General features: G+C 38.6%; 1 protein-coding gene across 3 annotated transcripts in view; it reads left to right on the top strand.

Annotated features, from left to right (window-relative positions):
- Nucleotides 1–14,234, top strand: part of LOC103720702 (anaphase-promoting complex subunit 13) — a 28,375-nt gene extending 14,141 nt beyond the window's left edge. For 2 of the 3 annotated variants that reach the window (XM_008810537.4, XM_008810538.4), the window contains exons 2-5: nt 6,500–6,648; nt 6,848–6,901; nt 10,565–10,645; nt 12,547–12,884. In XM_008810537.4, the coding sequence (XP_008808759.1) occupies nt 6,570–6,648; nt 6,848–6,901; nt 10,565–10,626 (195 nt within the window). In that variant the 5' untranslated portion in view covers nt 6,500–6,569 and the 3' untranslated portion in view covers nt 10,627–10,645; nt 12,547–12,884. Of the gene's footprint in view, nt 1–6,499; nt 6,649–6,847; nt 6,902–10,564; nt 10,646–12,546; nt 12,885–13,856 lie in introns of those variants that run through there. The other variant, XR_005507734.1, reaches the window with a different exon arrangement.
- Nucleotides 14,235–16,951: the final 2,717 nt, after the last annotated feature.

Below are 16,951 nucleotides of genomic sequence, written 5' to 3'. Positions count from 1 at the left end.
GTTGCCCAACTTAGAGGAAGGATTGAAATGGCAACTGAAGAATTTGAAGCACTTGTGGCAGCCTTCCACAAGTCACAGGGAGATCAATTTAAGACCCTAATGGATTCAATCAATGCTTTTATAGATGCAGCTTGTAGGATTTATGAGTAACGTCGCCGATAAGGGATGCTTTGTAAACATCTAGGAATCTTCTTTTTGTAAACCCTAGGCTATTTTGAAACACTTTTTGTATTAGAAATCAATACTTGTAATGATTTCTTCTTTTGACTATGTACTGACTTCAAAGGTTTACAATGACATATGAATGACATACAATCTATCTTGAAACCCTGTGTACATTTCTAACTCTGTGTATGTGATTGTGTATGTGAGTTTGTGATGTGCCATAAAAATCTTATCACATACCTTGAGTGTTCAAATTTGATACAAAGAAACAATGCATATAAAACAGAGGGGGCACATCTTGTGATAACTATACTAAACAAAAAGATGAGTCTGAAATGAATTCCAAAACAAAGGGGGAGTGATATGAATGACTGAATTCATTAATAGAAATGACTTGGACAGGGGGAGCACGACTTGAATATTCTTGAGTCGTTCATGGAAATATGCTGAATCTTACTAGGAAGTATATTTTAAGCACCTACAGATAATTTGTCCCCTTCATTGTTGATGACAAAAAGGGGGAGTAGAACCATAGAACCAATATGGATAAGGGGAGTAGAACCAATATGGATACATTGGAATGCAAAATACAAAATTCATGCTTAAAAGTTGAATTGGAAGAGATAAAATTGAAGAATATTGGCTTTAAGATAATTGCCCTTCTGGAAAAGAAAGGGGGAGTCAAAAAGAACTTAGCTTTCAATTATCTTTATACCTGTACATCTGAGCAAATACTGTGTATATGTTTAAATTTCGAATTTTGCATATACTCAGTGTTTTGTCATCATCAAAAAGGGGGAGATTGTTGACCCCAAGGTCCGCCGTACTGGTCCGGATCGGCGTACCGGTGGCCGTCCGGACCGGTACGGTACCGGTCCGGACCGGTACCGTACCGGTCCGGACCACTTTCTTTCCCATAAAAAAAAAAAAAGCTGTGGCCTCGGCCACAGCTTTCTTCCTTAAAACCACGGCGGGCGCGTGGTTTTTAAAACCACGGCGGGCGCGTGGTTTTTAAAACCACGGCGGGCGCGTGGTTTTTAAAACCACGCGCCACGCGGTGGTTTAAAAACCACAGCGCGTGGCGCTGTGGTTCCCAAAAAAAAAAAACCCTGGTTTTTTTTTATTTGAAAGAAGTGGCCCACGGCCACTTCTTTCTTAAAACCACGCGCGGGCGCGTGGTTCTTAAAACCACGCGCCACGCGGTGGTTTAAAAACCACAGCGCGTGGCGCTGTGGTTCCCAAAAAAAAAAAAAAACGGCTTTTTTTTTTGTTTTTGAAAGAAGTGGCCCACGGGCCACTTCTTCCTTGAAACCACGCGTGGCGCGTGGTTTTTGAAACCACGCGCGGCGGTGGTTTTTGAAACCACGCGCCACGCGGTGGTTTTTGAAACCACAGCGAGGCGCTGTGGTTCCCCCCCCCCCCAAAAAAAAACACCGTACCGGTGCGAACCGGCCGGTTCGCACCGGTACGAGGCCGGTATCGGCCGGTACGGTCTCCGTACCGGCCGGTTCACAGAAGAAAACCGGAAAATACCGGTTTTCATCTGTGTCCGGTACCGATCAGGGACCGGACCGGTACGTACCGGCCCGTACCGGCCGGTACGGACCGGTACGGCATTCCTTGGTTGACCCCCTAATGGATTTTGATGAATACAAAACACTAGAGTATAATTCCATTTATCTTAACAATTTAATTGAGAAATTTCTGTGTTTTATTAAGAATATTGTTAAGAAATGTCTAGGCAAGTTCCCATAATTTTTATGAATTTATTGAAGAATTTTTTGAGATGAAAGAAAAAGTTCAGGGACAGCCGAGACGTCTCCTGATAGTCTCAGAGACGTTTCTGGCACAAACAGGAAGAACTGGCACACTTGGAGATGTCCCCGGCACCTGCCGAGTCGTCCCCACGATAGCGGAGTCGACTCTCTCAGTAGCGGAGTCGACTCTCTCAGTGGCGGCAGAAAGGCAGTTTTCAAGAGATATGCGCGAGACGTCCCCACCGCAAGCAGAGTCGTCCCCACAAGTAAAAAGGAGACTTCCCGAGTCGTCCCCAAGATAGCGGAGACGGCTCTCTCAGGGTTTTCCAGAGAATGATTTTTTCGGTGATAAGGCAGCGGAGACGTCCCCTGAAAGAGCGGAGTCGGCTCTCTCAGGGAATTCCAGAGGACATGTTTTTCGGAGATAAAGAAGCGGAGTCGACCCCGAGACAGCGGAGTCGTCCCCATTCAAAAAGTGCAAACAAGCAGAGTCGTCCCCGTAAAGTGCCGAGTCGACCCCAGACAACGTAAAAAGTAAAATCTTGTAGCCGAGACGTCTCTCGTTGAAGCGGAGACGTCCCCGGAACGCCTGGGACGCGACTGACAACTTTTACAGGTTTGGTTTGAATTTCAAATCTCTTTTACTTTATCTCTAACGGCTATATTTGCTTTTTGGGCTATAAAAGGGAGCTCTTAAGTGCTTCAAAACAACTTTTCACCAACCCAAAAAGCTAGATCATTTAAGAGAGAAGCAAGAGAGAGAAGTTCAAGGGAGTGAGTGCATTCAAGTGAAGAAATCAAGTGCTTTCAAGCTTCCCAAGTGATTTCAAGCTCAACCACTCTCTTCCGCTCGTGCATTCAAAGCTCACACTCAAATCTACGCGATCCACATCGGAAGAATCACCATTTCCCACGCTTCCAACGGCAAAAGGATTCTTCCGGGTTCTATTGTTCATCATTGCCATATTTGCTTTTCTAGAGCTTTTCTTTTCTGTGTAAACTCTTTCATTGTGGTGCTTGTTCCAGTCAAGGGACTTGGAACAAGGGAAAGGCGTCCCAAGCCTAAGTGAAATTGGGGGTGTTAGGGTTTGTTGTGAGCCCGGTGTAAAACAACGAGTTAGGTAGTGAACTCGCAAAACTACCGTACTGTAATCTTGGATTATAGTGGAAATTCCCAAAGGTGATTTGGGGAGTGGATGTAGGAGCAGTGGAAGCTCCGAACCACTATAAAACCTTGTGTTTGCGATTGACCTTTCTCATTCCTCCTTCTTTACTTTAGTGCATATATTTGTGTGTTTTATTTTTAATTAGGCGAAAAGTTTTAAAACACCCAATTCACCCCCCTCTTGGGTGACCATCTCTGGGCAACATGAACGAAGGCGCCGACCTTTCAAAAATCGAGCACACTCGAATTTCTGTGGTGTGCAACCCCAGAGATGCCTCTGGAAGCATACTTTGAAGATGAACGGAGGCGCCGACCTCCTGAAAATTGGGCCCACTCCGATTTTCTTTGGCCAACAATCCCAGAGATGCCTCCGGAAGCATACTCCGGAGATAAACGGAGGCGTCGACCACTTGAAGACCGAGCCCACTTGGATTTTCTCTGGTACTCAACCCTAAAGATGCCTTCGGGAGTATACTCCGGAGATGAGAAGACCAGCCATTGCGCCGAAGGCTCGACAAGTCAACCAACCTCTTCAGGTCGGAAATGGCCCGAGTAGTAAACCCGGTCAACGCGCCGAAGACTCGACGAGTCAACCGACCTCTTCAGGTCGGAAATGGCCCGAGTAGGAGAACCGGCCGTTGTACCGAAGGCTTGACGAGTCAACTGACCTCTTCTGGTTGGAAATGGGTTGAGCAGGAGACCGAGCCTACTCGGACTTCCTTCAGAACCTTAGTATGGGGATGCCTATGGAGCAAGACTTTAGAGATGATCAACCCCGAAGGCGCCGACCTTTCTTTGCCAAGCTCACTCAGAATTCGTTGGGAGCCAAATTTTAGAAAAATCAACCGAGGAGCCCAAGACAGGCCGAAGCCCCCCAAGGAGAAGAGCTCGACGCGACGACCCAAGCTTAGATTGAGAAGTGGTCGAACACAAGTAAAGGCCAAAGTTAGGTACTTTGGAAATTTCCTTACTTTCATTATCTTTCAGTATATATATTAAGCTCGGCAGAATCCGAACGAAAGGAGCTACAACAAAGGTCGAAGCTTAGGATGACGACCTAGACTCAAACAAAAAGCAAACAATGAGGACAAAAACCAAAGCCAGGTACATGGAAAATCTTTGTTTTCATTAAGTTGTGAACTTTTACACTGACCTCCACAGAGACCGGGCTAATCAAAAAGCACACTGAGCTAGGTTTAGCCGAGTGAAAAGAAAAAGACTTCATTCTTTGCTGCCCTCTCCATTGTTGGCTTCGCCACCGACTCATTCAAGACTCCCTCACGAAAGCTCCGTCCTCGATTGAGATGACGCCATGACTTTCGCCGCTTGAACTGGGATGCTGTCCGGCCTCGAAAGTAGAGGACAAGTAATGGAAAAAATATTAGATGCTTCGACCTCAGACCGGACTGACCTCGGTATAAATCGAGGTGAACAACTTCGATCCTTGCCGAGGAGCCGATCAACACGCACCGATAAGGACTGATAGTCCTGGCAGTGGGCCGTCGTGACAGCTACTGGCCATTGCGACAACTTTACATTTGGCGCGTAGTCAGTACTGTACTCTGCCTATGTGGACTGGCTCCCATGCCACAGCCATACTATCGACTATTGCCTGGCCATTATTATACATCACATCAATGCAGGTAAACGACGAAACCAACCACCCTATATGAAGGGATAGTTTGAGGAACCTCAAGTACGCTTTTTCATATTCATGCTATGCCATACTGTATGACTCTCGCCTAGAGAGCTCCAATCTACTCCAAAATTCATTCCTTCCACTGTTGTCTCTCTATCCTAACTTAGGCATCGGAGGGTCCTCCGCCGAAAACTCTCCGGCAAGCAGACTTTTTGCATGTCATCTCCGAAGGAGATAAACTTTCCACACCTCGTCCACCTTGGTTCCTGTTGACCTCAAGGCCATCCGAGCCGCGCTCCGACCTCAGTCCAAGACTCAGTGGCAACATAGGCGGTCACAACTTTTTACTCCCACACCTATATAACGAGGGCCAAAAGACTCCAAAAGAGGGCCTCTCACAACCAGGAGCTCTCATAGGTAAGGCATCTCATAGCTCAAAGCTCTTATGGTAAAAGGCTCTCAACCTCTTGTCCACTATTTTGCTCTCTTCCTTTTTGGCAGGTTAGTAGGTCTATGAGAAGAACGAGGCCGAGATGAAGCTCCAGGCCGAGATGAAGCTCCAGGCCGAGGTGAAGCCTCAGGCCGAGGTGAAGCCCGAGGTCAAGGTGAAAAGTCCAAGTTAAGAAGGCCGACCAGAGGAGGCCGACTAGAAGAAGACAATACACTAATCTTTTCTTTCATATTTTCTATTTCCTGTTGCTATTCCAAAACCCTCTCCGAATTAGGCATCGGAGGGCCCAGCCGAAGACAATCCGACGAGCCTTTCTTTTCTTCCTCTATGTACAGATTGGCATCTCTCTGCACATAGACTGGCACCCTCCAAACCTTCACAGTCGGACCAGATTCTGTGACAACATTTATAACAACGATTAGCCGAGAGAGTTATAGGATAAAGGTATAACTACTGTTCTTCCAAGAATGATTTTGCTGTTCCCTTAGAGCTATTCAAACATTTTATCAAAAGCCTCAAGAATGAGGGAGGTTCTAAAAACCTATGTCAAGCCTTGAAAACATGTACAAGTTCCTGCTAACATAAGATGCCCACTAATACTTCTGATACAAGGAGAGGTAGTTTCAAAGGGAACCAGATCCTAATCTTCTATTTTTTGGGTTCAATTGAACTCAGTATTAAAATTGATGTTGACAACGAATATAAAAATTTGATTTTTCTGCATTTTTTGTAGCATCTGTGGAAATTTTTGTTCACAGGAGCTATCTCTGACCAGCTTATCTATCAAACTATTTCACTGACATTGCTAGGTTTCACCATATATGCTACTCTTTCTATTCTCTAAAAAAAAGCATCCCAGTCCAAGGCTCTTGCCACTACAGTGCATGGCATAAATGTCTAAACTCTTGTGGTATTTTACTATATCCTTTTTCGTTCTTTTTTGACTTTTGTAGAATGGGCGTAAATTTTTTCACATATATGATGTATTGCAAGTGGGTTAATTAGGTCTATTATACCCAACATTTATTTATTTTTATTTATGGCTTATAGATACAACATCTTTAAAAGTCTGGTGCAGCCCCTCTCTCCCTTTCTCTTCTTTCATTCCCCAAGATAAAAGATAAGCTGTCCTATTGGTCTTATGGATTATATTCGAACACTATATTAGTTATTTTTTAGATTATAATATCCTATTCGTTAGCGAACCAATGACATATATAATATTCACTTGATATGGTATCATATTGTACTAATAATTTATCCATTCTAAATATCTACTGAAAATTATGTTATTCTGATATTTATTTGGAGCATCCAAACAGGGCCTTCAAATATTTGGTATCCTCATCGGTGGAATAAGTCAGGTGTAGAACAGAAAGGAAAGTGGGGAAGATGGCAGAGCTGCTGAGCATAGGCATCCTGATAGACATTGTGGATGAGGAATGGATGAGAGACACCCTCCCTAAGGATGGTATCATCATGCCCTCTCTTTTTTTTGTTCTATGAGAAGGAGGATCGACTGAGAATAAACACTGCTATAGTTGTATTGTTTCTTCGATCCCTCTACTTCATTGCACTGAATGCTGATTTCCTCCACAAACATAAATTTTTTCCCTGCTTCTCGTTTCTACTGCTGACTCTTATTTTACTTATATATTTAATTGTTTAAGATATTCCTCTACCGGCTGGAATGGCTCCCAGAACTGAAGATGCTGAAGAACCAAGTATATAACTTACTCTAAAATCTCCATCCAAAAGTTCCCAAGTCTCTGAGACAAATGCGCTTATTATTTCATCCTGTTTATTTAATTGCAGCTTCGATTTCTTAGCTTGCCTCACTCCTGTTTATCAGCTTGGTTTCACTCAAATGATAGCAGTTACTTATTACTGGGTCGACTGCAGATAGACTAATCTATTATAGCTTTCTCTTCGCATTGTGATTTGGAAAGTTATTAGCTGATTACGTTGGATGTGATATTTTTTCTTGTAATTGTTAAAAGGATATGACCTATATACTAAAAACTAAACAGTCACTAGAACTACAGGTGAGTTTATGTTCATAAACACAAGAGGTCCTGACTGGTGACAGAGAACTCATTAACGTCCTTATCTTTTGCTTTTATCGAGAAGAATAATGTGAAAGTAGCTATCAATTCATTTATTGACCACATAGTTTTCTTTCCTAAATCTTTTTTTGGAAGTGTGATGTCTATGGTACCAGGACATTGTCATGGCGACAGATGCTAATATTAGAATCTTGTCCAGTGCATGGTAGTATAGAGGAGATAGATGCTCATATTAGAATCTTGTCTAGTGCTTGGATATTTCAATTAAGCTAAGAATATTCATTATATCTAATTGCATGGTTGGATGTTGAATATGAATAGGACTATATAGAAGGTTCTTGTGCTATGGATAGACATTGCAATCTTTCAAACAATGGTACCTTCCTGATGATATGTTTTTCTCTTCGAATAGATATATGAACCACCCCTTAGGTGTGATACTGACATAGCATAAGGTAGTCTTCGTGCCTTTATTCCAAAAATCTCTTGGATATGGATACGAATGCGGATACATCTGATTTTTCCGGATTTGGGTTGGAATATCCATATAATAAGGGAACCAAGTAAGTGATTAACCAAACTGAAACTAAAAGGAACTTAGATATGGGATGATCGTCACTTAAGATGGTAACCCGAATACAAAATATCCAATTCAAATAAAATCCTTCGAATCATCCTGCATGCCTATAAGGCTTAAACCTCTTGTTTGTCTGTTTCATCCCTCTTTCCTCTTCGATGTCTTCAAGCAAGTAGGGATTTGAAGGTTCTGTCCGCTTTCTAGTTTCCACCAGGTAATTGCAACCAACGATGGCTGTGAGATACCTTGTAGGCGCCATAGATCATGTCTACTTCGGTGACAAGCAATCTTGAACCATATATCCTTTATGAAATTGTTAGTTTTTATTATTGATAAATATTTGTTAAAATTATATTTTTTTAGCTGAATCTTTCTTTTATGATCTTGTCTTTATTTCTAGTTTTCATCATTGAATTTTGATCAAAATTTGTTTAACATTCGAAAAAGTATCCGATTTATATCCATATTCAGATAAGAAAATATGGATATATTTAATATCCAATCCGTATTTGTATCCGTTTATAGCAAATATGAATATGTTTAATTTCCAATTCATATCAGTATCCATTTTGAACAAATATGAATATAAATTTTGATACCTGTTTAGTATCCGTATCCCTATTCATATTCGTTGAAAAATATGGATACAAATATAGATATACCAATATCCGATCCATATCCGATCTTCTTTCAGCCTTAATGGAAATGGTTACATATGTAGCAAAATTGTTAACACCAACATGATCATATTATTTGTGACATGTACATTACCTCCATTGTTTGTTTGGAAAATTTTGCTACAAAGCAATATTCAGTAGTTGATCACTTTGTTTTAGTAGCTTTGTGAGTCCATATCACAATATACTTATGGGGCAGAACACTTGTTTGAGTACTGACTTCAAAAATTAATCTTATGGTAAACTGCAGATGACTTTATGCAGACCAACACGATCATATTATTTGTGACATGTACATTTAACTCCATTGTTTGTTTGGAAAATTTTGCTACAAAACAATATTCAGTAGTTGATCACTTTAGCATTCATATGAAGAAATGAAGTATGAATGCTGGTAAAACTCCATAACATGCTGCTTTCACAAAGGACCTTAATTCTTATTCGTCCTTTTGTTTAAATCATTTGGCTATAATCTGAAGCTTAATGCATTTATCTCTTTCTGCTCTAATTTCATTTAATATACAACCAGAACTTATGAGCTTAACTTAAGGTGAAGGAACAACAATGTGACATGATTATGTTACTGTCATTTGCTGCTTCTCTCTGGAAGGTACATCATGACATTATTGTCTATGTTTAACCTATAATTTGGATGACATGCATGTATGTGCCTTGATGTTTAAGGCTTGTATGCCTGGTAGGTATCAGAAGTTGCATGGAAACTACATGAATATTATTGTTATTAGAAGTGATTTCTAGAGAAAAACAAATTCAATTGGAGAGAGAAATAATTCAGAATGAAACCATCAAAGTTTTCTCCAGAATTCTAGTTCTTATGTTAGTGATCTTGATGATCACTAGCTCTAGATGATGACGAACTGGATGCTGATCATGATGATTGTAATAAACTTAATGTACTCCCCATTTAGGCTAACTGGATTTGTTAAATAATTTGAGTTCACTTAAATACCTATGGTATTATTTTTCTTTTAAACATGAGGTGAAAACGAGGTTCCATCCCAGGAAAACTCATTTGGTTATAATTATAAACATGCATGTCTCTACATGAAAAATCAAGGAGTTTGAAGTCAGCCTTCAAATGAGTGGTTACATGTTTATAGATTTCTATTCTTAGATTTTATGTAAAGGAAAGACGACACTATCCTGGTTTCTCAAAACAGATAATATCCTGCATTTTTCTCTTTTCTGCATGAATACTAATCAAAAAGAGAATTAAACCCATTCATAAACCATATCACGACCATTGACAATACAATAAGGCATCGTTTGTTTGTCTTCACCACATGATACCCTCCTTAGTTCTGGGTAAGTTATAGGTAGTTGCACTACTCATCCCCCTCACATTCTTTTGCACGGATAATGGAATATAATATAATCACTAGTTAACAGCGCTATCATGTTTAGTTTTTTTTGAGGATTAATAAAAAGCTTATGATATGAAGAGAGCCTTTTCCACAAGCATCGACAATTATATGAATTATTACAGAATTCTAGCATTGAACCTGAGAGCATTAGCATATGAGAATGAAGCTTTTGAAGCATATTGGGCATGGTTGCCAGTTAAGAAGAGTAAAGAGTTGCACATTGCATAAGTGATGTGGCCTATACAATTTTAATGTAAAATTGGCAGAGGTGCAGAGTTCCTCTCAGAATGGTGCATATGTGAGATCAATTGCCCATGATACTGAAATGGTTTATAATGCTAGATATTTATTTCCTATGCAATCATAATGCATAGCATATGATCTTGCTTTCCTGATTTGTGTGCATATATGTCTTGATTTTACCCAAGAATTCTTGCTCTCTGGGGTATGCTCTAATGTTCCTTTATCTTGGTACTAGAACTGTACTAAACATCAAGGGCCATGAGTTTTTCTAAAATTTGTTGCTGCTGACTTAAGACTGGAAAGGACATAAATGCCAAATTGCTATATCAACTCTCATTTATTTGCTTGTGACTTTGGAGTGACATTCTTCTTGTTCATTGAGAATGCTATGGTAGTCAAACATAGAGCTGAAAATCCCAATTTGCTTTGTGATTACCAGATCAGGAAAACCAACAAGTGGAGGGGGATGTTTGGCATGATCTTGCCCTGGAGAATCTCTAAGGCTTCAATGCTGTGGAAGGTATGCTAATGTCACCAAGATGGTCAGGTTTTTCCATCGGATGCTCTGTAGTCTGTCCTATTTTTGAACAATCGATTTTCTCATGCTTATTCTTGATACTAGATGCTCATGTGGTAATTCAACAGTATCTTTTTTGGAAAACCTATAAGGGTTTCTTTCATAATGCCTTGATTTCTAGATACCCACTTCATTATGGAAATCATCAAGCCTGTTCCTCGTGAAGGCTCGCTAGTCCAAGGTCACGATGTTTTACTATGGCTCATTGTTGCATAAGTTATGTATCTGGAGCAATATATGTTAAGTGACAACATGGTTCTGTTGGAATAAGTACCCATGATTAGACATAAACAAGAAAGTGGGTAAGCTAACAGAATAAACATGCTTGAAAATGGGAAATGAAAGAAAAACGACTAAAAGCAGCCTTTTCAGGCTCTTCCAATTGTTGGAGTACCTTTGGCATGCAACAAGGCATGTATTTGGTACTTGGTTGTTTCACATTATCCCTGTCGCAACCGTAACATGGATTGTATGGAAAAGGATTTTATTTATAAGATAGGTAAATCCTGAATGATGCTTCATATGTATAAAGAATTGCATTATCTGCCCTGCAGGCCTGATGGTTAATCCAAATATTTTAGTCAGAACTCAGAACCAATTCGAAACTGGATAGGGTTTTGGAGTTTCAAGTTAAACTGACTTATAAGGCTTAGTTGGTTCATATATAGGATTGTTTCTTTTTATTATTTTTTTCTTCTTTCATTTAACCTCAAGTTTTCGAATGTCTGGAAGCATTGTGATGTTATTCCAATGTCAGAGGAAATAATAAATTTTTGACATGGCTTAGCTATTCTAGGGCTCAAATTTCACTCAAATGTATATTATCTAGCCAGTGATATAATATACTCTGAACATGATCTTTTAAACATTCTATGTTTTCCCCTTTCTTAATTATTTCAGTGCAGAACAACCAAATATACATTTGAAGGTCCTAAACAATATATTTATCTTTATAGGTGATGTCTAATTAATTTTCTTTAGTAGTTTTATTATTGATTTCTTTATTTTTTTAATTTTAGTTGACATTTATAGATTTCTCTAGCATTTGCAGCTAAATATTTTGAAACTAGAGCCAAAACTAGAGAAACTGCCAAAAGGGAAACTCATGTAGTATAATTAATATCAGAAATTGAAACTGAGTTTCGAACCTTGGCAGGGCTTTTGTTTCAATTTCTCTGTAAAACTGTTTCCAAATCAAATGCTTGCAGTATGATATGTTGAAGAAGATAAATAAGCTTCCAAAGGCATGCCTTATTGAGATGGCTGTCCTTGCTAATTCATTAGGAAAAGGGATACAGTCATGGGCTCAACAAAGCTAAACTCATCCAGCATTTTTCATTCATTTCAAAGTGATACTGCAGAATCTCTGACTAGAAACTAATATTCAGTTATTTGCATACTTTATCAGTTAAAGACCACAGTGACCTTGCAAGTTCAATTTCTAGACTCATTGGTTATGTTGATGGTGTACATGTTTGACTTTTCCCTTTCTCATGTCTGTAATATTATTGTTATGGTTTGTTCTTATTGAGTGAGTAGGCTGGTCTATTTCTTAGACAACTAATGATTCCACTTTACATGATCAAGGCCGTTAGATGCTAAACTGATTCTGCTTGTAAATGTAATTGCAAAAATTTTAAAGTTCTTTTAGTGGACAAATCCATAGAAATGCTTATTTCATGTTTAAAACAGCATTCTTTGACGAAGTGGAATAGATGGCATTAGAGGCTGCAAGCATTTCACAACTATGCTTGACTTCACGACTGATAGTTTTAGTTATTTCCTATGAAGCTTCTAGTTGATGGTCACATTATTCATACTTAATCCCATGGTTCTAAATGCAGCTGGTCAATGTGAAGACATGTGGTATCAACCAGTCAATGTCTCAGGCACGCAATGCTGGTGGTGATCTTGAGTCTATTCTGTTGTTGGCTCATCTTTGAATTGCCTGACGATGGAATCTTCAGTATGTTCAATTCCTTCCAAACTTTTAGTGGATGTTTCTAAAGATACTTTACTAGATGACTATAAGTAATTTGAGGATGAATGCTCCCTATATGTTGGTGATAATAGTTGTGTTTCAACATCAAGTAATAGTTCATTATTGCTTAGCTAAAGTGTAGAAAAACATGCATAAAAAATTTGTAGTGGGGTCTTACAATTCTTTTTGTTGGTTGCATCAGCTGAAAGGTCATAGTCATCTGAGACTTAAATAGTAGAGTTTGCTTACGTTGAGATAAACATGCTTGTTTTTCATTTTAATTTCTCATTTACTCCAACTAGTTCCAATTCAGAAATTGGATTTGTTGGCCCGCTCAGTTCAAGCTATTAGTCTCAGTTGTTGGCACTGCAGACATCACCAAGGAACCTATTAGGCAAAGTATTTGAACATTAAACTTCTTTATGCATACTTGATTGCAGCATACTCGTTGCAAATTGAAACGTCCTGTTCCATATAGATATTCCTACATTATATTTTACACAAGTACTTTGATATGAGATAACAACTCTATAAAATGACAAAAAAGCAACTGTGAATTCTTTTTCTTGATGCGTTGTTAAGTAGTATGGAAGCATAAATTCCTAAGAGTTGAAATTGTGGACTAGCAGTAATATAAGTTGATTGAAGAAAAAATATTCTTTTTTTATTGTCTAAAATTTGAAAAAGGGTGATCTGGTATATGAGGCTTTTTATGGGATATGGGAAAGATCCAATGTATATAGCCTTTTCTCTAGTAGAGAGGCTATTTCCGTGTTTTGAACCCAATGACAATAGGTCACGATGGAGCAATGCCAAAGCTCACCCTCTTTTTCTATTGCCAAAGATTTCTTCAATCAAAAGTTGGTCTGACTGATAAGCAGTCAAATATTTAAGAGTCGGAGTTTCTCTTGAAATGTTTTCGGGCAACCGTTCCATGGCAACCATCGGTATGGCATGTTCATTTAGATAGGTTTTCTCTAGGCCATCTTTTCTTTGCTCTTTTATTTTGTATGCTCTGTAAATAGAGGCCATAATACCTAGATATGCTATGGTTTATAGATTGCGGAATAATGTGCACATGTAGGGTCATAAAATTTACTGTTTGTATGAACCTTATTTTAGTGTGAGGTAGAGAATGTATGAGAGAGAAGCTGATAACCTTTTCTTCGGTAGAAGGATGCAGATACTTCAACAGCTCATGCCTGCGCCATGGTTGTGTGTTTCTACTGCATAAATTCTTTTTCAAGAAGTTAGACAGTTGTGTCGGGAACAAGGCTGGGTTACGGGTGAATCTGAAGTCTGTCAGTATCCATTTGAGCATTGCTTAACCTCTTCCAAAGAGGGCTAAAACTTATTTTGTTTAGGTATTTTTAAGGTCAGCTTGGATGATATCAATTTGTTTGGTTGAACTTTGATCACGAGTTATTGTTATTATTATTGCTTGGTATGACCTCCAATAAAACAGAGGTAGGTTGATATTCATATAAGCTATGCTAACATGCTGGTGAGAACAGAATCTTGAAAGGTTAGTGATATGCAGTTGTGACCGCATCAATGTCGTCATGCTGATTTCGTTCTTTATTTGTCTCCTTTCAGTGAGGTAAAAGAAAATATGGAAGTAGGAAGCCAGCAAGTTAAGAAAAATGGTGAGAATTGGCCAGTTAATTTGTAATTTAGTAATGTCTAATTGGGTCTTTTTTTTTTCAGGCATTGAGACAAGTAAGAAAATGTATTTTTTAATAAATACTAAGAAGTGGTGCCGAATAGTTGATTAGCACTTCACGTCTAAAGGTTTGCCATTCAGGAGGTTTAAGATTGGTTTAAATCTTGAACATTATTTTAAAAATGCAAAAGAGATGATTAGAAACATGAATCTGGTTACTTGATATGATGGATTTGGCCAGACTTTTGCTCCTGGATTTTTAAAGAGTGAGAAATGTGTTAGGTTCGTTTCTTTCTTTCTTTTTTTTTTTTTTTGATTTCATGATAAAGAGTGTTAGGTCCATTTCAAACAACATTAATGGTGGCTCAAGTGACTATTTCTGGATCCAAGCCTTGACGAACAGACTGGATCTAAGTTCAATTCCTGTGTGCTAGATTACTTTTGATGAGAAGCAAGCCAATTACTTTGGTTGATCCCATCATTATTTAATGTCAGTGGATAGGGCACACCTTTTATTTTCCTGATATAGAAAACTAATGAAAATGAAAAAAATGTACAAGGAGTTAAAACCCAGGTTACTTGGATCAATTAGGTGGGTACTCGGGGGTTACGTATGGAATATACATGGCTGTTGGTAACACTGGTAGACATCTTTTGGTAACCCCATCCTTCACCTCTAAGTATATAGTACATAAAAATGCGCAACACACTAAAATAATATAGATTTTTAGTATCAAAAAAATATCACTAAAATCATGAAATTATTGCTAAATAATATTGAATCAAAATGATGAAAAAAATAGTCTTTATAACTACCACTATTAAAAGTTTAGTAGCAATGTTTATATTTTGATAAAAAAAATCTATCATAGCCAAAAAAATATCTCTAAAGAATAGATATTCTTTGGCTACCTTATTTTTTGGTGCTATATGTCTATATATTTTTTTATAGAGTTGAATTGTACAAGTTCTGTTAACTCCTTGAAACAGGAATTAATGATTCTAAAATCAATGATGGGCCATGCAAATTGAAGATCCAAGCCATTGAAAATGATCCACACTACAAGAAATACTTAAAATCCAAAGTTTATAAATTATGATCTCTAACCTATCTATCATGATCTATACTAAGGAGTAATAGATTTTTCCTTTTTTTCTCTCACTATTTCCAACCAACCACCTGGCTAAGAACTACTCCATCCATGATCACCATCTTTCTTACAGTGTAGCGTAGGGTAAAGAAGGATTAGAAACAAAAAGGCAGGAGTATTAGGAAAATCTGTAAGAATAGATTTTGAATTCAATTGACAGGTGCTGTTTTGTCATTCAACTTTCCTTGGACAATAGCCCATCCACCCATGTATTTTTGTCTCCCTCTTCCTTTTTTTATATATAAGAGCTGCTTGAGAAAGCTAAGTATGGAGCTTGATCAGAGATTCTTCTTGAACGATGGAGGTCCAGTTGTGAACGAGGAATGCCACCTGTTTGGCTATTTCTCCTGCTGAGTAGGCTTTGAATTGGAAGATTCTATTGTTTCGCTCTTTCCAAATACAGCAGCATGGTACTGTAACTACAGTTTCAATAGCTAGGTTTTTTTTCAAATGCTACTCATGTGTGAGCCGCAAACTCTAACATGGGTCTCTCTCATGATGTATTTATCTTCTTCATGGTGACACATCTCAGTAGCATCCCATTGAAGGCCCTTTTGTATGTGTCCACCAGATATAAGGTACGATTATAAGCATTGGCTTCTTTGAGACATCTGATCTTCCAAGTGCCTTTTGATGTGTTTAAACCATGGGGTTACAATTCTTGGTGGAGGGAGTGATTTGGATTTTATAACAACAATGAATCAGTCCATCCTATTCGGCTATATGTAGCTTTATTATGTCTCCTTTCAAAATGTTCCCCCAAGGGATCAATGTGTCTAGGATATCTTCATATTGATTCCTCATTCTAGGCATACAATACAATGGAAGTTGACTTCTCCAAATTCTAAACTTAATTTTTGCATGTGTTCTTGATATGGAACTAAATTGTCATCCCTATTTTTCCATTCCCTATTGGTTTGTGACACAATAAGCATCAAGCTTCCATATATATCAACTCTTTTGACATCCAAGTTCAGGGCCATTCTTAATTCTAAAATGCATGCTTCATATTTGGCCATGTTGTGTATGTGTTCAAAATTTAATCTGATCGCTTCCAGTATCTGAGCACTACTTGGTGGTTTTAAGAATTCTCCTATACGTCTGGGCTAGATGATTGAGTGCACCATCAAAATACATCTTCCATCTCTGATCTATTTCCGAAGATGAGCCAGCTTCTTCCAATAGAAAATTCTGTTCCCTTATGGATTTCTATGTTGCATTCGTGATGTCAAACTCTGAGATATCAACGGAGCCAAAAAATTTTTACTGAGTAAAGAGATCATTATTTACTGAAGAGAATCTGATGCAGGCATAGGGATAGGAGTGGGTGGTGATGTAGGACATGGATTAACACGGGTGCGAAGACTAGAGCAAGTATAGAAGCTGCAAATGCAAGAGTCATGATCTGATGTGTCAATTGAATGGAAGGTTGAGGTACAAAAATATCACCCTTT

The sequence above is a fragment of the Phoenix dactylifera genome, unplaced genomic scaffold, assembly GCF_009389715.1.
Source record: "Phoenix dactylifera cultivar Barhee BC4 unplaced genomic scaffold, palm_55x_up_171113_PBpolish2nd_filt_p 000267F, whole genome shotgun sequence".
NCBI lineage: Eukaryota > Viridiplantae > Streptophyta > Magnoliopsida > Arecales > Arecaceae > Phoenix > Phoenix dactylifera.
Note: the sequence above shows the minus strand (reverse complement) of the source record. Positions and strands in the feature narration are given on the sequence as shown.